This window comes from Mizuhopecten yessoensis, unplaced genomic scaffold (assembly GCF_002113885.1).
Source record: "Mizuhopecten yessoensis strain PY_sf001 unplaced genomic scaffold, ASM211388v2 scaffold11023, whole genome shotgun sequence".
Classification (NCBI taxonomy): Eukaryota; Metazoa; Mollusca; class Bivalvia; order Pectinida; family Pectinidae; genus Mizuhopecten; species Mizuhopecten yessoensis.
The window spans coordinates 416,894-443,418 of NW_018408840.1; the positions used below are offsets into that span (position 1 = coordinate 416,894).

General features: G+C 33.0%; 1 protein-coding gene across 1 annotated transcript in view; it reads left to right on the forward strand.

The window, feature by feature from the left end:
- Positions 1-2,296: 2,296 nt before the first annotated feature.
- Positions 2,297-26,525, forward strand: part of LOC110464706 (multidrug resistance-associated protein 5-like) — a 34,378-nt gene continuing 10,149 nt past the window's right edge. Inside the window, exons 1-17 of the mRNA XM_021520060.1 lie at positions 2,297-2,447; positions 3,036-3,183; positions 3,647-3,794; positions 4,322-4,407; positions 11,135-11,308; positions 12,058-12,120; positions 12,623-12,707; positions 13,155-13,303; positions 13,789-13,896; positions 14,355-14,502; positions 15,180-15,241; positions 15,914-15,985; positions 17,043-17,167; positions 17,685-17,757; positions 22,216-22,419; positions 23,681-23,828; positions 25,054-25,164. Coding sequence (XP_021375735.1) covers positions 3,046-3,183; positions 3,647-3,794; positions 4,322-4,407; positions 11,135-11,308; positions 12,058-12,120; positions 12,623-12,707; positions 13,155-13,303; positions 13,789-13,896; positions 14,355-14,502; positions 15,180-15,241; positions 15,914-15,985; positions 17,043-17,167; positions 17,685-17,757; positions 22,216-22,419; positions 23,681-23,828; positions 25,054-25,164 — 1,894 coding nt within the window. The 5' untranslated portion in view covers positions 2,297-2,447; positions 3,036-3,045. The remainder of the gene's footprint in view (positions 2,448-3,035; positions 3,184-3,646; positions 3,795-4,321; positions 4,408-11,134; positions 11,309-12,057; positions 12,121-12,622; positions 12,708-13,154; positions 13,304-13,788; positions 13,897-14,354; positions 14,503-15,179; positions 15,242-15,913; positions 15,986-17,042; positions 17,168-17,684; positions 17,758-22,215; positions 22,420-23,680; positions 23,829-25,053; positions 25,165-26,525) is intronic.

Genomic DNA, 26,525 nt, shown 5'->3' on the forward strand with positions numbered 1-26,525 from the left:
CACCAACTATTCCTCCATCACCACTCCTACTCCAGATAACAACTATAACTGGGCAGCACTAAAATGTCAATACAGACCACCACTGTGTGCTTACCCATCCACTAATAATCCAGAGCAGGAGCCGTGTTGAAGGAGTATTCATATAAACATGTATACATACACATTGGGACTAGAATTAACAGTTAGTTTAAAGCCTGTTAGTAGACTCAATATATTTCTGCACACAGACACAAATAGCAGAATTAAGATCATGATTAAGGTGGTTACTTCCCCTTGTTAGTATATTGATATTATTTACTAAATGTTCAATCAGGGTTAAGTCGAGATTTAAATGTAGGTTTAATTGAATGTCAAGCTGCAAATGAGACAGAGATTCTAATAGGTTTTGTCTTTGGATTATATACCTAGGGCAGTATAGAAAGAAGTAAGGGGGTCCCTAAAAAGATCAGAATTTAATTGACTTGCATGGTTTCTAAGTTGACATAAAATGACGTTGAAAGGTCTAGTCCCTCCATATTTAAAAGCATTTGTACGTATCCTCAGCATTAGGAAGAATGTCATGATGGACGAGTTGCTTTTTAAGTTCAATTACCGACCTTTAAATTATAATAACTAAAATCGGATCTATTCCACCAAGACATCATACTAGGAAAGAAATTGTTAAAATATATATTAGTTCTGCAAATGGGTGTTTGAAATATACGTTGATGTCGAATATCATGAGTCACTAAGTCATTGTTTATAATATAAGGTTCAATGTTTTCAAACAGATAATTAGGGGTATCACGGTTTGTTATTTAAAAAATAGCATATGTTGCTGGTCATTTCTGCGTTTCTAAAGAGTATCCCATCCTAGTTCATTATCAATGACAGCATGACTAGTACCCCTACGTAATCCAGTAACCAGTCTCGCAGCATTTAGACGGATGGATTTAAGAAGATCGGATTCTGTCTGATTACAATTATTCCACAAAACACTTGCATACTCAAGTTTTTGACGAATATAAGATTTGTATATTATTTCTATCGATTTCCTGTCGAGCCTATACTTAAGTGATCTGAACAGATTCAATTTTTATATGTTTTTTCATAAATAAAATTGATGTGGTCTGACCATGAACCCTGACAATTAAGAAAAACTCTAAGATGTTTATGCTTTTTTACGTTTGCCACAATGTTTTTAATGAATATAAGGTCAGGATATAGTCCATCAGTATTATGTTTGTTTGAAATTAGAAGGGCTTTTGTTTTGTTGGGATAAAATACTATACCCCATCTATTTGCCCACATAGATATTCTATTAAGATCATTATTTATCATGATTTCACTTGGAAATACGTATATCCTTATGTTATATGAAAGGCTATGTATTATGTATTTGATTTTACTCATTAGTATTTACTGGTGTTGTTATTACACCGGACACTGCTTTGAGGACGTGAAATTACTTGGCTTGGATTAAGATTTCAATTGCGGGAGTAGTAAATGAAGTAGCTTTCCATTTGGTAACACCAAGTCTTATTATCAACGATCGGCATGTTGATATTGTTAAGGAATAACCAGGATTATTTAGGGTTAAACGGTATAAACCGAAAACAATGTGTGCACTTCACATAAATCCGCGAAGGTTAAAGTTCAGTAAGACCTGTAAGTTGTAGTTCAATAATTCTAGTTATCCTTTTCATTTAATTAAAAGAGTCAGAAACTTTCTTTAATCAATACTTAGTAAATATCTATTAATTTCTGAAAAAATCAAACTAATATTGCACAAAACACAACAATACGCAGTAGTTTTAATCGCCAAGCAATTACAACGAATCAGAAGTTAAAATTACTGCGCCAAATACTGCTGTTTACGACGTCATCACTTTTTGTGTGTGGTTTGTTTTTTTAGGTTATACAATCAAAAAATAAAAAAGTCTACCAGTTGGAAAATAGCCAAAACTAAATTGTGCCAATATTTTTTATTTATATTTTCCCTAAGTTGTAATCATTTTTAGTTCAAACTATGATTTGTTTTACACTTCGTTATTCTCTTATTATGGTTTTATAAACAGCACACATATCTTTAAAACTATTAAGTTTTCATATAGCTTCATATATTATTTATATTGTGTTGACATAAGAGTGGGCACTTATTTCTTTAAAACACGATGAACGATATCATGTAGTAAACGACTTACACTTCCATTTTCTGTCTGTCTGTCTGTCTGTCTGTCATTTTGCCGCATAGGGGTTTATTGATGTCTTTGAAATTGTAGTAATTGATCTGTCTGTTTCAGCAATGACCCGATACCTCTTAATGATGCAGGGATTCTGTCCTACTTATCATTAGGGTGGCTGACCCCACTTATATTGAAGCTTTTCAAAGACAGAGATAAAGAAATCAGAGAGGATGATGTGTGGACATGTTCAGAACTGGAGGGTTGCGCCATCAACACAGAACAGTACTTATACAGGATTACTCAAATAACAAATTATTCTCAAATAAGCTAAAAGACCAGTTTAAGTAGTTGTTTTATTAATATCAATTTAAAGCCATTAGGGAGTAAACGCGTGACACAATTAGAGAATGATAAAATGCATTGTTAAATCATCACAAATATGGATATTTTTCTGGTACACCTATGTAATGTTAAATGAACATTTGTAGTTATCTTAATACATACCTGTTTGAATTGTGTCCTACATATATAGAAGGCACGGTAGTCCAGTGGTAGGACGCCGGGCTCGTGACCGAATGGTGGCAGGTTCGAGTTACGTAATGTAAATGAGTACGCTGTTGGGCAGTGCTAGAATTATAGAATGCTAGCTGTGAAAGTCGAAATGGCAGCACCGGCTGTATGCTCCCCAAAGAGTTGAGAAAGATATCGACTGGTTGCAAAGGCCCTATAACCACGAATACAAATGTGTGAACCACTTTGAGACGACCTACAAACTAGGTTGTGATAAATCGGTATAAAAGAACCTCGAGTTATTATTTTTATTATTATATTGAGTTAACATTATGACATATAACATCTTTCCTTTGTCAGGTTGGAACCAATGTGGATGGATGAACTACAGACCTATGGACGAACAAAATGCTCAATCTTCAGACTGTGGCTGAAATTCATATGGGTTCGCCTGCTGATTGTATTTATAGCCCTCTGTTTAAACGCCGTAGTAACCTTTCTCATAACCGTTAGTAGCATTTTTGTTTTCTTCAATTGTAACAAAATCGTAAATTAAACATTCCCATGTTGTTCGTAAGGTTATTGGATTAATAATCCTTTCCAAATCTCACAAACATCCATGAAGTGAAAGGGCTCTTTAAGATAGAGACGAGTAAATTTCAAATATATTACATATTAATTACGAGTTTTTTCTTAATATATATATGCAAATATATATCTTTTGAAATAGACAGAATATTATATGTATATTAATGTATATGTATCTTTAATATAATACTTTATAAACGGCCAAAATAGAGTATTATCATCAACATTTGTTTTTCATTAGAAGAAACACTGACTGTTTAAACGAGAAGGGATTTTACTGGACACATTGACTACGTTTTTTATGAGACTATATTTCTGTTTGATTATGTCTCCATTTATTGTCAGCACACAAATAATATATGTTATGCATGTCAATCTTTCAGGGTTATATTACCGATGTTATAACAGCATACCTAGAAGGCCCGGAAACATCTATTTCCTACGCCGTGGGTTTAGTAATAGCTTGCCTCGTCGGACAACTTCTTCGAAGTTACTCCTTTACATTTCTCCTCTTCTTTGGATCGCAAACAGGCAAGTTGTTATTAAAATGGTGTAGATTTCTGACTTTGATGGATCTTGAAGCATCTTGAAGGGTCGCGTTTATGTTACACTCTAATAGATGGGATCTGTTAATGTTTTAAAAATATTCAGAAAAATGCCTACCAGTTTGAAAAAATATGTTCATAATATGTAAAGAATTGATCGTTCAAAATCTTGGAATCAAAAGTGCATTTTTCCGTCCTGAATTGATATCCTTATTTAGCAATTCAATATGGATTTTATTTATATCTACATTTCAAAATGAAATTTATCCGAATAAGAAGGCGTTATCACAAATTATGACGGTTTCATTAGATTAGATCCGATAAGAGTATAATATCAAATGTAATTGTCTCTTCATTTACTTGTGATATTTGAATGTATCTGGTTTACGCTGATTTGGTTTTTCCTCTGATTCTATTGTTGTCTTACATTTATGTTCAGACTTTGGTTCTGATTTTGTCATCCTGTATCAATTCTATAGTATTCTTTTTTTTCTCACTTTTTTTGACAACTAGGAACAAGGTTTAGGTCCGGAGTATTAGGCATGGCGTACAAAAAACTCCTGAAGTTAAAGAATATAAATGGAAAGATTGCTTCTGAGGTACGATTATTTTTTGTCAAATCAATAGAAATGTTAAAAAAAAACAATATATTAAATGAGATTACTACATAACTGTTGCTTGCCTTTAATGATTTTAGCTGGAAATTGTATCAAGCATTCTACATAAAACTCATCACCAAAAATACACAATAAGAAAGAACGTAATAAATGATTAAGGAAGTCTATACAGAAACCTACAAAGTAAATAATAAATGGACCATTAGGTCCAAACAAAGTGAAAAGTTACTGGACCATTAGGTCCAAACAAAGTGAAAAGTTACTGGACCATAAGGTCCAAACAAAGTGAATATTTACTGGACCATTAGCTCCAAACAAAGTGAAAAGTTACTGGACCATAAGGTCCAAACAAAGTGAATATTTACTGGACCAGTAGTTCCAAACAAAGTGAAAGGTTACTTGACCATTAGGTCCAAACAAAGGGAATATTTAATGGTCCATTAGGTCCAAACCAAGTGAATATTTACTGGTCCATTAGGTCTAAACGAATAATTACTGGTACATTAGGTCCAAACAAAGTGAATATTTACTGATTAGGTCTAAACAAAGTGAATATTTAGTGCTCCATTAGGGCTAAACAAAGTGAATATTTACTGGTGCATTAGGTCTAAACGAATAATTACTGGTACATTAGGTCCAAACAAAGTGAATATATACTTGACCATTAGGTCCAAACATAGTGAATTGTTACTGGACCATTAGCTCCAAACAAAGTGAAAAGTTACTGGACAATTAGGTCCAAACAAAGTGAAAAGTTACTGGACCATAAGGTCCAAACAAAGTGAATATTTACTGATTAGGTCTAAACAAAGTGAATATTGACCGGTCCATTAGGTCCAAACAAAGTGAATCGTTAATTGACCATTAGGTCCAAACAAAGTGAAATATCACTACTCAATAAGGTCCAAACAAAGTGAATCGTTACTTGACCATTTGGTCCAAACAAAGTAAATCATTACTTGACCATTAGGGCCAAACAAAGTGAATATTTAATTGTCCATTAGGTCCAACCAAAGTGAATATTTAAAGGTCCATTAGGTCCAAACAAAGTGAATCATTACTGGGCCATAAGGTCCAAACAAAGTGAATATTTACTGGTCCGTTGGGTCTAAACAAAGTGAATATTTACTGCTCCATTAGGGCTAAACCAAGTGAATATTTACTGGTCCATTAGGTCAAAACAAAGTGAATTTTTACTGGTCCATTAGGTCTAAACAAAGCGAATATTTACTGGTCCATTAGGTCTAAACAAAGTGAATATTTAGTGCTCCATTAGGGCTAAACAAAGTGAATATTTACTGGTGCATTAGGTCTAAACGAATAATTACTGGTACATTAGGTCCAAACAAAGTGAATATTTAATGGTCCATTAGTGAAAAGTTACTGGACCATAAGGTCCAAACAAAGTGAATATTTACTTGTCCAATAGGTCTAAACAAAGTGAATATTTACTGCTCCATTAGGGCTAAACCAAGTGAATATTTACTGGTCCATTAGGTCAAAACAAAGTGAATTTTTACTGGTCCATTAGGTCTAAACAAAGTGAATATTGACCGGTCCATTAGGTCCAAACAAAGTGAATATATACTTGACCATTAGGTCCAAACATAGTGAATAGTTACTGGACCATTAGGTCCAAACAAAGTGAAATATCACTACTCAATAAGGTCCAGACAAAGTGAATCGTTACTTGACCATTAGGACCAAACAAAGTGAAAAGTTACTGGACCATTAGGGCCAAACAAAGTGAAAAGTTACTGGACAATTAGGTCCAAACAAAGTGAAAAGTTCCTGGCCCATAAGGTCCAAACAAAGTGAATATTTACTGATTAGGTCTAAACAAAGTGAATATTTACTGGTCCGTTGGGTCGAAACAAAGTGAATATTTACTGGTCCGTTGGGTCTAAACAAAGTTAATAGTTACTGGTCCATTAGGTCTAAACAAAGCGAATATTTACTGGTCCATTAGGTCTAAACGAATAATTACTGGTACATTAGGTCCAAACAAAGTGAATATATACTTGACCATTAGGTCCAAACATAGTGAATTGTTACTGGACCATTAGCTCCAAACAAAGTGAAAAGTTACTGGACCATTATGTCCAAACAAAGTGAAAAGTTACTGGACAATTAGGTCCAAACAAAGTGAAAAGTTCCTGGCCCATAAGGTCCAAACAAAGTGAATATTTACTTGTCCAATAGGTCTAAACAAAGTGAATATTTACTGGTGCATTAGGTCTAAACGAATAATTACTGGTACATTAGGTCCAAACAAAGTGAATATATACTTGACCATTAGGTCCAAACATAGTGAATTGTTACTGGACCATTAGCTCCAAACAAAGTGAAAAGTTACTGGACAATTAGGTCCAAACAAAGTGAAAAGTTACTGGACCATAAGGTCCAAACAAAGTGAATATTTACTTGTCCGTTGGGTCTAAACAAAGTGAATATTTACTGGTGCATTAGGTCTAAACGAATAATTACTGGTACATTAGGTCCAAACAAAGTGAATATATACTTGACCATTAGGTCCAAACATAGTGAATTGTTACTGGACCATTAGCTCCAAACAAAGTGAAAAGTTACTGGACCATTAGGGCCAAACAAAGTGAAAAGTTACTGGACAATTAGGTCCAAACAAAGTGAAAAGTTACTGGACCATAAGGTCCAAACAAAGTGAATATTTACTTGTCCGTTGGGTCTAAACAAAGTGAATATTTACTGGTGCATTAGGTCTAAACGAATAATTACTGGTACATTAGGTCCAAACAAAGTGAATATTTACTTGTCCGTTGGGTCTAAACAAAGTGAATATTTACTGGTCCATTAGGTCCAAACAAAGTGAATTATCACTGAAACACTAGTTCCAAACAAAGTGAATATTTACTGCACCATTAGGTCTGAACAAAGTGAATATTTATTGGTCCATTAGGTCTAAACAAAGTGAATATTTACTGGTCCATTAGGTCCAAACAAATTGATTATTTACTGGACCATTAGGTCCAAACAAAGTGAATATGAACTGGACTCTTAGGTCCAAACAAAGTGAATAATTACTGGACCATTTGATCAAAACAAAGTGAATATGTATTGAACCATAAGGCAAAACAAAAGTGAATATATACTGGACCATTAGGCAAAACAAATGTGAATATATACTGGATCAGTAGGTCCAAACAAAGTGAATATTAACTGGACCATTAGGTCTAAACATAGTGAATATTTACTGGTCCATTAGGTCCAAACAAAGTGAATACTGACTGGTCCATTAGGTCCAAACAAAGTGAATATTTAATGGTCCATTAGGTCTAAACAAAGTGAATATTTACTGTTCCATTAGGTCTAAACAAAGTGAATATTTACTGTTCCATTAGGTCTAAACAAAGTGAATATTTACTGTTCCATTAGGTCTAAACAAAGTGAATATTTACTGTTCCATTAGGTCTAAACAAAGTGAATATTTACTGGTCCATTAGGTCCAAACAAAGTGAATATTTACTTGTCCAATAGGTCTAAACAAAGTGAATATTTACTGGTCCATTAGGTCCAAACAGAGTGAATATATACTTGACCATTAGGTCCAAAAATAGTGAATAGTTACTGGACCATTAGGTCCAAACAAAGTGAATATTAACTGGACCATTTGGACCAAACATAGTGAATATTTACTGGACCATTTGATCCAAACAAAGTGAATATTTACTGGTCCATTAGGTCTAAACAAAGTGTATATTTACTGGTCCATTAGGTCCAAACAACGTGAATATTGACTGGTCCTTTAGGTCCAAACAAAGTGAATATTTACTGGTCCATTAGGTCTAAACAAAGTGAATATTAACTGGACCATTTGGTCCAAACATAGTGAATATTTACTGGACCATTTGGTCCAAACAAAGTGAATATTTACTGGTCTATTAAGTACAAACAAAGTGAATATTGACTGGTCCTTTAGGTCCAAACAAAGTGAATATTTACTGGTCCATTAAGTCTAAACAAAGTGAATATTAACTGGTCCATTAGGTCCAAACAATGTTAATATTTACTGGACCATTAGGTCTAAACAAAGAGAATATATACTTGACCATTAGGTCTAAACAAAGTGAATATTGACTGGTCCATTAGGTCCAAACAGAGTGAATATTGACTGGTCCATTAGGTCCAAACAAAGTGAATATTAACTGGTCCATTAGGTCCAAACAAAGTGAATATTTACTGGTCCATTAGGTCCAAACAAAGTGAGTATTTACTGGTCCATTAGGTCCAAACAAAGTGAATATTTACTGGTCCGTTGGGTCTAAACAAAGTGAATATTTACTGGTCCATTAGGTCTAAACAAAGTGAATAATTACTGGACCATTAGGTCTAAACAAAGTGAATATTTACTGCTCCATTAGGGCTAAACAAAGTGAATATTTACTGGTCCATTAGGTCTAAACGAATAATTACTGGTACATTAGGTCCAAACAAAGTGAATATTTACTGGTACATTAGGTCCAAACACAAAGTGAATATTTACTGGTCCATTAGGTCCAAACAAAGTGAATATTTACTGGTCCATTAGGACTAAATAAGGTGATATTATTACAATTGTCACTATTGTAGAATATTTATAGTAGTCCTGCTCAAAAGAAGTATTCCATAAAAATCGCAAATTGTGATGTATTTTACAGAACTGTAATTGTATTAAATTTGAATGTTTGAAAATAGATTTAATAAAAAAAAGAGAAGTTGTCGGACTGATTACATTTATAGATAAGTATCTTAAATGGGGATGTTACCCCGAGCCAGAACGAATCATTTCGGTTACTTCTGGTCCTCCTAAATACGACCATATTTGTTTCAAAATAAGTTTGAAATCGAAATCAGAGCCCTTAGGTATAAACATATTTCCATCCCTATAGCCGTGTAAATGGGTGATCACATTCAACGGAAACGTAAATGGCAATGTAAACACCTTAGGGAAATAGTGATGTGTCCTATGCTTATGCACCTTGGTTTTGTAAATGTAAAGGGATTATACATTAAATAGTGTGAACTGAAATAAAGCAAAGACAAGAGCCATACGAATAGATAATACATTTATCAATATTGCAATAAGTGCTGAATCACTGCACCATTTCGGCTTATATTATTTTGAATCGAATTAATGTCTGCATACCCGTATTTAATGGAATGGAGAGGCCTGCCTCGAGTCAATGAAACATTGTTTTGCCTTTAACAACATTCCTTGTATTTTGACGAATTATCCATCACAGCGAATACATACAGGTCATTTCCTTAACATCCAAAATTAATTTCCCATCAACTAAACGAAATGTCATGAAAGATTGCATCGATCACTTTATAAGCAGATGATGCTCTATTGCCGATTTGGTATTGGAAGTTGTCTTATTTACTGATATACAGGACAGCTTCCGATAATTATACAATCCAAAACGTAAAAAAAAACACCGAAAAATTTACGATAAGCATTCGAGTGATAGTTCAGTCCCTGGTGCGCAATTATTGGTACATTCGGCCTTATTATGTCAAATACAGTACTGTGTTTGTTGTTGGCGTTGTACCTGTGGTCTCTTTTTATGTGACTTAACTACAATATCTTTGATGTCCTAGACCAAGTATCTCCCTTAAATAAACATAATTAACAGAGAAAAGTAATATCGACTATTTTTCTAAGCTATGGCTTTTTATATTGATACAAACAACGTACTGTATTCTTTTTTATACCAGCTGTCTTTTTACACAAACATTTTTGAATGCATGGGTGATTACACGATCTCTCTTTGTGTTTTATTTCAATAGGTATTTTTGAATATACCACACGTTATTTATCTGAAGACGCTCTGGGGTAACATATGTACAAGCTAACAGCATGATGGTACGAAAGTATAGACATACCGGTGTATCAAATACAAAAATATTTTTGCTCAAACCAGAAACCACTTAATCAAATATTACGCAACTGCATCGCTTGGTCATCCTCTTCTGTCCTTAAATTTGTAACATAATAACATCGTTTAAGAATTTTATTGAAGAAATTATTATGGAATTATATTACAGGAAATTCACATTTAATTAACGACGTAACTGCCACATCAACCATGCGTTGAACGATATAATAAAGCAATTAAGAGATATAAGATACATATCGAATAAATTGTAAATATATTCATCAATCAATAACCAAGACGGCCATCTTGGATATTTAGAAATAAAAACCTTTTGCAAGGGGTCAAGTGAGGATCATTTGTTAATAGTTTATAACTAAACAAAATATCGAATTCTGGTCAAAACCGAAACATTCCAAAATGGCCTGTGACCTTGATTTTGAAAGTTTCGCCCTTAAAGCTTTATCAAATACTTGATAAGTATATGCGCTTTAATCAGTGCAGTTACATATTTACTGTACGATTTTAGAACCTTACTTTGATACCATACCGATAATAAAAGAATGTGACCTGTTAACAATGTAGAAATTAATGTCTGTTTCCTTTCAAATCTGAATATGGTAAAATAAAAAAAAATGTATGCGTTGGATAAAACAAAATCGAATCAGATACCGTCGAGGCCATTTTGAATAATTAAATTCGTATGTCATATAACGACATGTCTCAAGAGATTTGATTATTCCATTACAACGCACGAAGAAATTGTTTATTGTTGAAATCAATTATTTTTGGAAGTGAAAATGAGGTTTCTATTTTAGGTTATTACAATATTCGGGTCGGACGCATTGAGAGTTCTGTTGAACACTCAATTGTTCGTGTATCTCCTTGCAATGCCCATCTTCCTGATAATAGGGACCGTGTACATCTACTCCCTCATAGGACTGTGGTGCTTCGTAGCCTTTGCTACATTTCTTGGCTTTTATATCCTGCAGGTAAGACATTAAATGTTTTCTAAATATTTTGTTTAATTTGTTATTTGAATATATGGTCGTTGATAAAATTACCTGATGACTTTTCCTGTCAGGAAATGTTGATTTGATCTAAACTGTTATATACAGCTACATAGATGTCTTCTGCCTCACTCATCTAAAAAAAATACAAACGACCTTTGTATCACACAAGAAAACATCATATCTCCTACAAATATCATAAGCTTTTCCATAGCCTGTATCCATCATCATCAATCATCGAAATCCTAAATAGTTAGTTCGTCCGTCAGCAGTCGTCATGCAAATCACGATTTCGAAGCAAACTTTTGAAGATAATTTTCGTTTAACGATACTTCTTTCGGCTATCCAACGTTTCTCTATCGCTTGACCTGACTATCACCCAGTGTACGCATTGATATCGTATGTACCTACCTGTCAAATATTGATAAAATTGGATTTAGAATATGTTTTTGTTTACGAAAATAAATATTTATATTTTTGTCTTTCCCAATATCAATAACTTAATATTATTGCACGTGTATGTTAATAAAGCAAGTGATATGCTTCTGCGACTGACCAAGCATTAAAGCACTGATAAAGAGGACACCATTTTATATTATGATGATACTAAAAACACAATTGATGGCATTAACTATAAGTTCTTATCGTATGATGACGTCAAACCATCTTTGAAATTTGATACTATTTTAACAAAAAAATACCATAACCAAAAACCTAATAATCTTTTCTAGGCATTTTTAATTGAATTAGTCTCCTTTCTCCGACGGAAGACCTTAGTATGGACAGATGTAAGGGTAGGTACTGCAATCGGAGGTAACGTATTTGTATTGAAGATGAACATTATAAATGTTTTCTGAAACGTTTACACACCTCATGTGATCAGTATAATTTGAAATTATATATTAAAGGATAAAAGAGTGCATTGCTTTACTTCATTAACAAGCATATGTAAATATTAATTCTATTCATATCTCTGCTTAAAAAATATGTTGTTTTTTTAAATTTGACCTGACATGTGATTGCACCTTTAAAACTTGGTAATAGATACAGCATTATCAGAAATGAATTATTATACAACAAACAGGTGGATTCAGATCTCGTACGGGAACAAATTCTTCTTTTGGCAGAGGCTGTAAAATTTAATATCTGAGGCTGTAAAGTAAAACAATTTATAAATTGAGAACAACATATGTGATCTTTACTTCTAACTTTGATCCAGACCATATACTTTATATTTTCATTTCCTCGTGTATCAAAGTGAACGAACATTGAAGTTGCTACCTTTTCGTTTGACAGATAAGGAAGATGAATGAAGTTCTCACCAGCATGAAGTTGATTAAAATGTATGCATGGGAGGAATCCTTTAAAAATTCTATAATGGGTAAGTAAACGATCACAAATAATGGGTAAGTAAACGATCACAAATAATGGGTAAGTAAACGATCACAAATAATGGGTAAGTAAACGATCACATATAATGGGTAAATATACGATCACAAATAATGGGTAAATAAACGATCACAAATAATGGGTAAGTAAACTATCACAAATAATGGATAGGTCAACGATTACAAATAATGGGTAAGTAAACGATCACAAATAGTTCCATTGATTAAGCTTTTATAATCGTATATTCGATAACAAAAGAAGAAACTCTATAACTTTTTCCAGCAACTAGCAATTACATGAGGTTCTTCATGTGTTGTATGTTCTATTAAGTCAACAACAAATCCTAAAACCAACATAATTTTCAACTAATGGATATTCATGAGAAATCAAAAAGAAGTTCCATTCAATAAATATTAAATACTTTTACTATTTTGAACAGGTATAAGAGAAACAGAAACTATACCACTGTTGCAGTCGACAATTGCAAATTCGATTATTAATGCCATCATCCCAGTCACCCCGTCACTAGCTACGGTAGCCACCATAGCCACGTATGCAAACGCAGGAAATGAATTGACAGCGTCGACGGTAAGCTCAATCTGTCAAGTAGCTTTTTTATTCCGAATTTGTGGCTGCAGCCGTAGTCTATAACTATTTCAATCTTTACAGAGTTGTCTTTTCATGGATTAAGACGTGCTACAAATGGTTTGAGACCAATACAGGGAAAGATACCGAGAAAATAAAATCTGAAAATTATTTTATTCGTACCAGAAAATTAACCCTGACCATCAGCGTTGGGCAGGCTAGTTGCTTGTCCACTGACCTACCGTTTGTTCATATTTTGTTAATAGAAATGAAATCCTTGATGCAAATATAAATCTAGAAATATAATGCATACATAAGTACTGTGTGTAATCAACCTAGAAATGAACTAGTCATTATTCATAAAAAAAGAGGCCAATGACCACGTACCTCACAGGTGAAATCCTGTTTTCTATAAGGTCATTGGTCAATCATTGGTATCTCATAATTATTATGATGGTTATAAGAAACGTCAATATGTCTTTTTTCAGGCTTTTTCAATTGTTGCCACACTGAGTTTTATGCGGGTTATTGTGTCCTTTGTTCCGTTCGCCGCTCGGATATTTGGAGAAACCAGGATCAGTTTTGAAAGAATAAGGGTATGACATGTTTTGCCTTGAGTCAATACGGTCAACTACCTTTCTAGACCCTAGCTGTTAATAGGACGTAAAACACAAACAAACCAAACCAAACCAAACCCTTTCTAGAATCCTTGTATAGTGAATCTATTATTTAAAATGTTGTGGTAGTTTCAGGATCAAATAATTCCGATATGTTGTTAGGAATTCTTTATTCTGTAAGAAGTAAATCTGGTACTTTAGTAAAATAATATTTCTGAGTAAATTTGCTGGTATGCGCTGTATAAAAAAAAAATGTTACAAAATGCAAAGTTCTACTCTACTCTACCGCTCATATACTAGTGGCCTACATGACGGATACCTTGTTGTTTCAAATAATTGATCTATAATCAGCATGTTTATCCTTTCTTCACATTTCTTTAACAAAAAAACTGAAAGGGTTAGCTATATACTGTGTTGCATTTCTTGTTTTATCACAGCGTTTCATGTTGGAAGAAGAATTCAAGCCTCCAGGACGAGGTGTCCTAAATTCGGGAAACGCTATTGAGCTCCGTAACACGGTGTTTATGTGGGGTGGCGATAACAACAACAATCCTGGCACCAAACAACAGTCCACAGATAACAAAGGTATATAAATGTATACTGTTTCTAACTTAGCTATGGGAATATTTCAAGATAATAACTATTTAAATAATGATAGAAGATTAAACTAGTGTATACTGGGTCATTAACACGAAAATATGATCCGCAATAAAATTTGACAAGCACAAAAATGAGCCGCAAAAATAAACTTTGATAGCTATAATGAAATAGCGCCGTGAGGTGGTGATAGTTCATATACATAAAGAGTAGTGCTGTTTGAAAATATGTTATATCACACATCTTATCATTTTGTTGATGATTTATTCAACAAAACAAACTTACTTGTTGTTGTTCAATAAGCTGTCATAGAGCCTATTCATTTGACTTTTTGACATTTGTATGCCAAACGTCTCATCTCTGCGCTAATACACCACGAAAATTATTATTTTTCAAATGTCTACAACCTGAAATTTTGATCCTGGGTTAATTTCAGGTCGAAATCGGGAAAATAACCCATTATACGGTATCACAGCTTCAACACATCAAAACAAAGTTTAAATTGGTTTTCAAAGATAAGCGCTTGTCTCATTTTAGTTATTCATTCACGCAAAATATACAGTATACACGTTATTGCATCATGGCTTGAGAATATCTTGCATTGTTCTTATATAGCGCTAACTAAATACATGTTATCCATTCCATGTTATTGTTATTTAATATAGGATTAAAGCTCGATTCGTCGGCATCACTAGCACTCCGGAGCATCAATCTTACAGTCAGTAGGGTAAGATAAAGCATAATGATTAGTAGTAAATGTATGGATGATTACTTTAGAAATGAAATAGTGTCTAGATACAGATATATCACTATTCTTAAACAGGAGAAAAACTTGATTCATTTGTTACATATCGCTTCTTAACATATGAAATATTGTTGTTACTTATAACTACTAAAAATATCCAGCTATTGTCGTCCATGTTATCCTTTTGTGTGTACCTAACAACGATGACCTTCAACTGCTTTACATTATTGTTTTTAAATACAATGGTTAAGAAATGTTGTAACATGCAGCGAGTTAACAGATTAAACTAGTGTTTACTGGGATATTTTCACCCAGTTAAATTTTCGCCCTTCGACGGTAAAAAAAAAATCCGCCCAATATTCAATTCGCCCTTTAAATCTATTTATTACATATAATATGTTGTTAATGAATTTGCCCTCATTACGGAGGGTGAAAATGGCGAAAGTCAAACTACTGCGAAAATTTCCCAGTAATCAATAACGATATACGTAAAATGATAAACTTCAAATAAAAAGCAACTTTTTGAAATTCAAAGAAGACAGGTGATTCCCTTAAAATGTTTTATTGTAAGAAAACAAGTCTTATTATGATTTCCCTAATATGAACAATTGACGCTATTCTATTGATCAAGATCACCTTAACAAACATTTATAGGGGAAGCATATTGGAATATGTGGTGCTGTCGGCTGTGGGAAATCGTCCTTGTTACAAGCGCTGATCGGGAGGGTAAGTAATTGCTATAACAAACAAATAAACACATATCCTTAATGAGATTATAATCACATGTTATGGTTAAAAGCAAATCTTAAAAACAGCGAGTAATGTGATCGAACCTACCGTGTCGGGCATGTGTGATGTACAATTACATTGCAGCATATGTAAAACAAATACCTTCTTGACATTCTTAGTTTTCAAACAAATTCTGGTACTTAATATTTGAATCAGAAAATAATCAACAGAAATGATTAACATTAGATTGAAATAACTCCGAAGTGGTATGCATGAAATAGAAAATGATACATGTCATGAGGGAATAGAAAATGATACATGTCACGAGGAAATAGAAAATGATACATGTCACGAGGAGATAGAAAATGATACATGTCATGAGGGAATAGAAAATGATACATGTCACGAGGAGATAGAAAATGATACATGTCACGAGGGAATAGAAAACGATACATGTCATGAGGGAATAGAAAATGATACATGTCACGATGGAATAGAAAATGATACATGTCACGAGGAGATAGAAAATGATACATGTCACGAGGGAATAGAAAACGATACATGTCATGAGGGAATAGAAAATGATACATGTCACGATGGAATAGAAAATGATACATGTCACGAGGAGATAGAAAATGATACATGTCACGAGGGAATAGAAAATGATACATGTCACGAGGGAATAGAAAATGATACATGTCACGATGGAATAGAAAATGATACATGTCACGAGGGAATAGAAAATGATACATGTCATGAGGAAATAGAAAATGATACATGTCACGAGGGAATAGAAAATGATACATGACACGAGGGAATAGAAAATGATACATGTCACGAGGGAATAGAAAATGATTCATGTCACGAGGTAATAGAAAATCATACATTTCACGAGGAAATAGAAAATGATACATGTCACGAGGAAATAGAAAATGATACATGTCACGAAGAGATAGAAAATGATACATGTCACGAGGGAATAGAAAATGATACATGTCACGAGTTTTCAGCAAGGATTTTTGATGAAAAACAAGAATATTTTGTTTATTCCCAGATGCCATTGATTACCGGTGACATTGCTGTTGATGGCACAGTTGCGTATGCAGCACAACAGGCCTGGATATTTAACGGAACACTGAGAGACAATGTTCTCTTCGGAAGGCCTTTTCATCAAGAATGGTAAGCCATGGGAAACTGAATAGCAAGTTTATAATATAATATCAAGCAATTGTAATTTTAATCAAATACTTTTTGTATGTTTCGAATTCAACAGGAAGTGTTCATTTTAGATCTGATTGAACCAGAATGTTTTATAATAATGTTGCTAGTATTCGAGATTGTAGCATTTCTATTGTATTTAACATCATTTGATTTTACACACGTGAAATGGAACGTGTATTAGCCGTGCCATCCACCATACCCTCTTCCAAATGATAACCTAATAAAGCTGCACGAAAGCGTTCATAGTTCCAGTTGTGCGTTTAAAAAGGAGTTAAAACGACGAGGACTGGTCAACAACATTTTTGGAGTCTTCCGGTATATACTGAATTACCATTTGACATTTTTTATCAACTGCTTTGGTGCCCGAACGGTTTCACCCCTTGGAATATTGCACGTTCCAGAATTTTGAAAATTAACACTGGTAAAAAAAAAAACTAAACTTTTTACCTTATTCGAGCGGGGTTTTTTTCTGCAGGTATGCACAGGTGTTAACCGCATGTAGCTTGGATCCAGATCTCCGCATACTGGCCAATGGTGACATGACTGAGGTAAACAGCATTTGAACAGATTAATATCGTTATCAATACTGCTCAAAGTTAAGATTAAAAACAGGTATCCTAACGCTACGGAAGACGAATTTTAAATGTCCTCTCTATGATATTTCAAAGTGTGTATATATTACATAAATACTATAAAAAGGCAAAACAATCTCAATAACATGTCATTAGTGAAGGCGATTCTTCAGACTAGTTATTTGGAGGAGGAGAAATTATGACGTCATAAACTATGAACCCGCCATAGCGATATCACAGCAATAGAAATACATAATTAGGTTTTTGAAAACAAGAGTACCATATAATTAGGATTTTTCATTACTACAAGTACTAATATGTATGTATCAATAATTATTCAATTCAATATATTATATATATTAACTCTGGAGTAATTAGAACATGCACCTTATTTACACTAGTGACCATGCGTATTTTTTGTCATTACGGTTAATGCTGTTTAAAACAAAAGGAAGTTACAGTCCTGTATAGATCATTGGGAAAAGCAATATTGTAATAACAATTAACAACGATGTATGAAGTCTTAAATAAAGGAATGTCAGTCATGTGTAAGCATGTTGGATACGGTTATTCTACCCGAGGGTGCTGAATTTGTGACAGAACCGAGGCCTTGCTTAGAAGTACCATATCCAAAACACCTACATAATAACTAACTATTTTTCTCTCACCTCTTTGGTAAAAAAAACCACATTCACAATCAAAATGCGACACCTAATTTTATATAGCAAAATGTCTAGACATTAAATACGCAGAAAGAATACGGTATAACAAGGGCATACTTTCAAATTTATCGGATTGTGATGTCATAATAATAAAGGTTACTGAGTACACTTATGTGGGATATACGTATCCAATATCAGTTTTCGAGAAAAAGGAAGAAGACGAGATTGCAAATTTCGGAGGACATTGACTAGTCAGAATTGATCGTTAATTCTGAAGATTCAATGTACTTATAAACGGTTTCTGTATCGGAGCACATTGACTAGTCAGAATTGATCGTTTTATCTGAAGATTCAATGTACTTATGAACGGTTTCTGTATCGGAGCACATTGACTAGTCAGAATTGATCGTTTAATCTAAAGATTCAATGTACTGATAAACGGTTTCTGTATCCGAGCTTATCCATATTTGACTCACTGTAAATGTGCATAAAATCTGGACAAGTCACGTTGTTATTACATCTTTGGCAATATTGTGTTTTTATGAAATAAGTAGATGTTAAAATCGCATACCCATTCACAGGTAGTGCTATATATCATATTTACACATGTAGTGTTATAGATAATATTTACACATGTATTGTTATAAATAATATTTACACATGTAGTGTTATAGATCCTATTTACATATGTAGTGTTATAAATCATATTACACAGGTTGTGGTATAGTTAATATTTACACAGGTAGTGTTATAGCTACTATTTACATATGTAGTGTTATGGATACTACTTACATATGTAGTGTTATAGACAATATTTACACATGTAGTGTTATAAATAATATTTACACATGTAGTGTTATAGATACTATTTACACAAATAGTGTTATAGAAATTGATCGTTTTATCTGAAGATTCAATCTACTTATGAACGGTTTCTGTATCGGAGCACATTGACTAGTCAGAATTGATCGTTTAATCTAAAGATTCAATGTACTGATAAACGGTTTCTGTATCCGAGCTTATCCATATTTGACTCACTGTAAATGTGCATAAAATCTGGACAAGTCACGTTGTTATTACATCTTTGGCAATATTGTGTTTTTATGAAATAAGTAGATGTTAAAATAGCATACCCATTCACAGGTAGTGCTATATATCATATTTACACATGTAGTGTTATAAATAATATTTACACATGTAGTGCTATAGATAATATTTACACAGGTAGTGTTATATATCATATTTACACAAATAGTGTTATAGATTATATTTACTCAGGTAGTGTTATAGATACTATTTACACAAATAGTGTTATAGAGTATATTTACACAAATAGGGTTATATATTATATTTACACAGGTAGCGTTATAGATAATATTTACAGATGTAGAGTTATAGATACTATTTACACAAATAGTGTTATAGAGTATATTTACACAAATAGGGTTTTAGATTATATTTACACAGGTAGTGGTATAGATACTATTTACATATGAAGTGTTATAAATCATATTAACACAGGTAGTGTTATATATAATATTTACACATGTAGTGCTATAGATAATATTTACACAGGTCGTGTTATAGATAATATTTGCACATGTAGTGTTATAGATTCTATTTACATATGTAGTGTTATGGATACTACTTACATATGTAGTGTTATAGATACTGGAGCACATTGACTAGTCAGAATTGATCGTTTTATCTGAAGATTCAATCTACTTATGAACGGTTTCTGTATCGGAGCACATTGACTAGTCAGAATTGATCGTTTAATCTAAAGATTCAATGTACTGATAAACGGTTTCTGTATCCGAGCTTATCCATATTTGACTCACTGTAAATGTGCATAAAATCTGGACAAGTCACGTTGTTATTACATCTTTGGCAATATTGTGTTTTTATGAAATAAGTAGATGTTAAAATAGCATACCCATTCACAGGTAGTGCTATATATCATATTTACACAAATAGGGTTTTAGATTATATTTACACAGGTAGCGTTATAGATAATATTTACACAGGTCGTGTTATAGATAATATTTGCACAAATAGTGTTATAGATCTAATTTACACAGGTAGTGTTATAGCTACTATTTACATATGTAGTGTTATAGATAATATTGACACATGTAGTGTTATAGATTCTATTTACATATGTAGTGTTATGGATACTACTTACATATGTAGTGTTATAGATAATATTTTCACATGTAGTGTTATAGATCCTATTTACATATGTAGTGTTATAGATACTGGAGCACATTGACTAGTCAGAATTGATCGTTTTATCTGAAGATTCGATGTACTTATGAACGGTTTCTGTATCGGAGCACATTGACTAGTCAGAATTGATCGTTTTATCTGAAGATTCGATGTACTTATGAACGGTTTCTGTATCGGAGCACATTGACTAGTCAGAATTGATCGTTTAATCTAAAGATTCAATGTACTGATAAACGGTTTCTGTATCCGAGCTTATCCATATTTGACTCACTGTAAATGTGCATAAAATCTGGACAAGTCACGTTGTTATTACATCTTGGGCAATATTGTGTTTTTATGAAATAAGTAGATGTTAAAATAGCATACCCATTCACAGGTAGTGCTATATATCATATTTGCACATGTAGTGTTATAGATCCTATTTACATATGTAGTGTTATAGATACTATTTACATATGAAGTGTTATAAATCATATTACACAGGTTGTGGTATAGTTAATATTTACACAGGTAGTGTTATATATCATATTTACACAAATAGTGTTATAGAGTATATTTACACAAATAGGGTTTTAGATTATATTTACACAGGTAGCGTTATAGATAATATTTACAGATGTAGTGTTATAGATAATCTTTACACATGTAGTGTTATATATAATATTTACACATGTAGTGCTATAGATAATATTTACACATTTAGTGTTATAGATCCTATTTACATATGTAGTGTTATGGATACTACTTACATATGTAGTGTTATAGATAATATTTACACATGTAGTGTTATAGATAATATTTGCACAAATAGTGTTATAGATCTTATTTACACAGGTAGTGTTATAAATCATATTAACACAGGTTGTGGTATAGTTCATATTTACACAGGTAGTGTTATATATCATATTTACACAAATAGGGTTATAGATTATATTTACACAGGTAGTGTTATAGATACTATTTACATATGTAGTGTTATAAATCATATTAACACAGGTAGTGTTATATATCATATTTACACAAATAGTGTTATAGATTATATTTACACAGGTAGTGTTATATATCATATTTACACAAATAGGGTTATAGATTATATTTACACAGGTAGTGTTATAGATAATATTTACACAAATAGTGTTATAGATTATATTTACACAGGTAGTGTTATAGATTATATTTACACAGGTAGTGTTATAGATACTATTTACATATGTAGTGTTATAAATCATATTAACACAGGTTGTGGTATAGTTCATATTTACACGGGTAGTGTTATATATCATATTTACACAAATAGGGTTATAGATTATATTTACACAGGTAGCGTTATAGATAATATTTACACAAATAGTGTTATAGATTATATTTACACAGGTAGTGTTATAGATACTATTTACATATGAAGTGTTATAAATCATATTAACACATGTTGTGGTATAGTTCATATTTACACCGGTAGTGTTATAGTGGCATTATCTATGAAACGTCGAACTTTAATTAAATCATAGCTGACAATGAAATTCGAAAAAAAAATAACTTTCAGATTGGTGATAGGGGAATTAACCTTAGTGGTGGTCAAAAACAGCGCGTGAGCCTGGCACGTGCCGTCTACAGTAAACGCGACATATATCTCCTTGACGACCCGCTGTCCGCCGTGGACGTCCATGTTGGGCAGCATTTGTTCCACAAATGTATTGATAAAGTTTTGAGGAATAAAACAGTTGTTTTGGTGACCCACCAACTCCAGGTAAATAAACCTACACATACTTTGGTATACCGTGTTTGTCGAGGTCATTTCTGCGCTAGGTGTAGATATACAGCAAGTCTAGGTACGATGTATGATATATTTATTTATTTGTGTGGGGTTTTTTTTGTTTTGTGTGGGGGGTGTTTTTATATTCTTTTCAATTTTAAACGATTGTACAATTAAATGCTGATTTTAATGCAGGTTTGATAATATTAACACTGAGGGCTTGCATCATATCTTAATCAAAGTTATCATGGAAGAAATGTATTGGTTAGAATGAACATGCGTTTGGATAAAATTGCTTTATAGTTGGACCTTCTGTCTATTTCACTTGTATCATTCATGGAACTTTTTTTTAATATTACTATATTATTGTATGCTTTTTCTCATTTAACGTTCATAGCAGACACCCCAGTAAAACAAACAAATTATCTAATACAATCGCATTGAACAAATATTTTATCAACGCCCACAGTGGACAAAAAGTATCTAAGGAAAGTTGGATACTTTTGATACAAATATAAGGGGAAACGTCATTTTGGTATTGTTTTATCAACTAGTTGTTAATGGGGGAAATATCAGTAATACCGTAATTAACATTTAAATGCGATTGGCTCAATATGAACAATGGAGAGATTAATTAGAAACCATTAAAACAAGTACAAGGAATATAAGATATGGAGTATGAGTCTTCTGCCTCATCGACGACATGAGTCATGTACATATTGTCAAATCCAAGTAAGACATCGACACAAGGCACATTAATTAGTATTATACAATAAATCAAGTGTCTGAAGTTAATTTCTCGATGTTTTAGCATCTTAGAAAAAATAGGTTATAGCTTATAACATTATGATTAAAGTACGTTGTGAAAATGACAAAAGTCCGTTCCACGATACAGTTGAATAGACACTAGATCAGTCGATTTTTTCTGTATATAGTTTATACATCTATATTTAAACAAAAGAAAACCTAGTTGCCGTAATGTTATATTAATGTTTGACTGTCATATCATATATTAATATTCCGCAAGAATCTGTAAATTAGTTCTAGATATGTATTCTTTAAAACTGTTAGTTACAATATATTGGACACAGCGCAGTATATTTATTACATATTGATATGTGCAAGAAATATTGACATAATTTTTTTTATATTTTTTTGTTTCTCAAATACCCACCTTTGCATAAGTCTTAATGTGAACGATTGGGACATATCAAGCTGGCTACTTACATGTTTGTGCCATGATTATGTTGTACAGTATTTAAAACATTGCGACGAGATTTACGTGATGGATGACGGGGAACTAGTGGAACATGGCACCCATGACTCGTTATTGGCCCAGGAAGGATATTACACAAAAATAATGGAACAGTTCAATTCTAACATGGACTATGCTAGTGCTGCAGGTAATAAATTCTCTTTCATCATCATTTATTACTAAGAACTCAGGGTTCCCTAACAGAGAAACTTCGATCTACTCTAAGTAACATTTTACTGACATTTTTAGGGCCCGATCTTGCAGTATGCTATTTTTTCATTAATCAAATGTCGAATTTATAATATGTTAGCGTCTGTAGTGTCCGATTTTCTGCTATAAACTTGCAGTGTGCTGTGTTGTTATGAAGCAAATGTCGAATTATTAATATTTTAATCGTTGGTGATGGGTATAATTCCCACGACCTAACAGGACACATTGATACAGGGTCTGTTTACAGGGTCTGTTTACCCTAATTTTATAAGGTTATTTTAATCTCATTTCCATATTTACAGTATTGACTCTGGAAAATTTTAAAACTTTGTTTTCCCCTAAGCAAAATCAGGGTGGACAAACAAGACAGGAAATATAATATATTTCCAAAAGTTTACTGTATTCTACACATAGAACAATAATGGATACAATATATGACGAGCTGATTAGTTATTAGTTTACTAAGAATATTTTTTCATAAAAATATATCATTTACATACAATTAAAGCGCTGCTAATTAGCAATATATATTCTCCAGAAGAACTGTATAGATGCAAACGTCCTTGATAATTGGTCTGCTGTAATTTTTAATCTTTTGTATATATATTTGGATATATTTGTGTAAACATTTAACTATAAATAGATATACTAGCGGGGAAAAAAATACGCATATGCGTTTTACATATAACGTTTTTTTATTTTAGTATGCTTACTCCTGGTACTATCAAGGAGGTATTTGTAAAATATTGGGCAAGGCCTTATCCCCGAACCTTGTCGTACACTTCCACAAAATTATAAAACATCGTTCGTTGTCAATTTCAAAACAGTACCAAAACGAACTTGTGGATAGGGTTCAATTGAAGGAAGAGCACACAGTGAGAGTCCATGTGGAGGACATGCTCGGTATTGAACAGACACTGGAATTGAGATTTAGTCACACTTTTGCAACGACATTTATGGCGACTCCGCATGCGTTTACAAAGTCTTTAAGAATTAAATAGAAGATTAATAATTAACTATGAAACGCAGCTTTTATGAAGTTTGTTATATAACATTTTTAAAAAAAAAACTTCATAACAAAATGCGTATATTTTTACCGCTGAAATAATAATTTCGCTGATGTTTTAATCTCATCTTGAATTTGCTTATCACATTAAATACAGATGACAACACGGAGAATGATGTAGATCAGGAAGAATCGGCTGATATCACCTCAAATCAGCAACAAAACGCTTCTACGGTATCAGTCGACACCGATCACAACTATGAAAAAGGTTTGTTCCACGAAATCAGCTTTAACCAAGTTTTAAAGATGATCTGTGTATAGAAGGTATCCGGCATTCTTCGTTTTGTTCATATGGGCTTGTTTCTCTGTGTGTATCTCCCAAATAACCGCCATATTGTCGTGTCTATACGAATGAGCACGTCCCCCATAATAGTTTTTTTTCATCCCCCAAGCGGTGCCACGCGCCGCCGGGGTTTGATCTGTAAACACTTTGTCCACTTCCGGTGCTTCTCCATGTGTGAAAGCCTTCTCGGAAATTGAGACCGCATTCTGTCTACAAAAATATGATGGTAAACCCTAATGCATCGGTATTTATTACAGTGTAGTAGTGAAATATCATGAATTCTCCATTTGATAAAAACATATATTTAATGCAGTGATTAGACGAAAAATTATATTTTAGTATTGTCCAATCTGAACGGTAACATTCTCTGCGTAGATTTTCAGTTTCAAGTTTAAATGATGTGACGGCAGAATAAGTGGTTGTGTTGTCTACCTTTGCTGCATACATTATTGTTTTTACATAACTACACACTTAATATCATATTTGTCTGGAAATCTTACCAGATAATACAAGGAAACGGCAAAATTGCACTGAAAACCCATTCAAAATGGCGCTCTTATTGTTGTTAAGCGTGACGTCATTACATCTGGGCGTCAAAAACTATGCTACACATTCCCGCGCTTTTCTGATGTAGCAAAATTTACGCCGCGTGACGTGAAAAATGTAAAAAATTGAAAATTTCATGGTTTTCCCGTTCAATGCGGTTTTTTTCACTTGTATAAAACGAATATGTGATAACAACCAAAAAACCAGCGTTGTGGAGAAATGTGTCTTTGTAACAATCTCGAGATGTAATAATTATTATTCAAAGGGGCTGGGGACTACACTTGATCGTTAACATTTAGGCCTAAACGTGCGGTTAAAACTGTACATTTGCATGCTGTGGGACAATTATTGAGTGACAATAGTGCAAAATGTAAGGATATTTGGCATGAACGGAATATTCTGAACGACAAAAATAATACCATCAACAACGTTTATAATTATAACTAAATATATTCAAGTATGCAGGATCCATTCCCTCGTGCTTGTTCGACAGTCAGTAAGTCATTTTCATAAAAAGGTTTTGTGTCCAGCAGCTTTGCTGCATTTTCAAGAGCGTATCAGTACTGGTAACAGAAACCTTGCCAAGTCCTTTAATTTTCACTTTCAGATATACTTACAATGTCCTTTACTGACATTGTCCTTTATTTAAATAACAAGAAATATACTGGCCACGCCGGTCATATATATTCATCTGAACTTGATATCAAATACTTTAAACTCTTGTATATCAACCGCTTTCG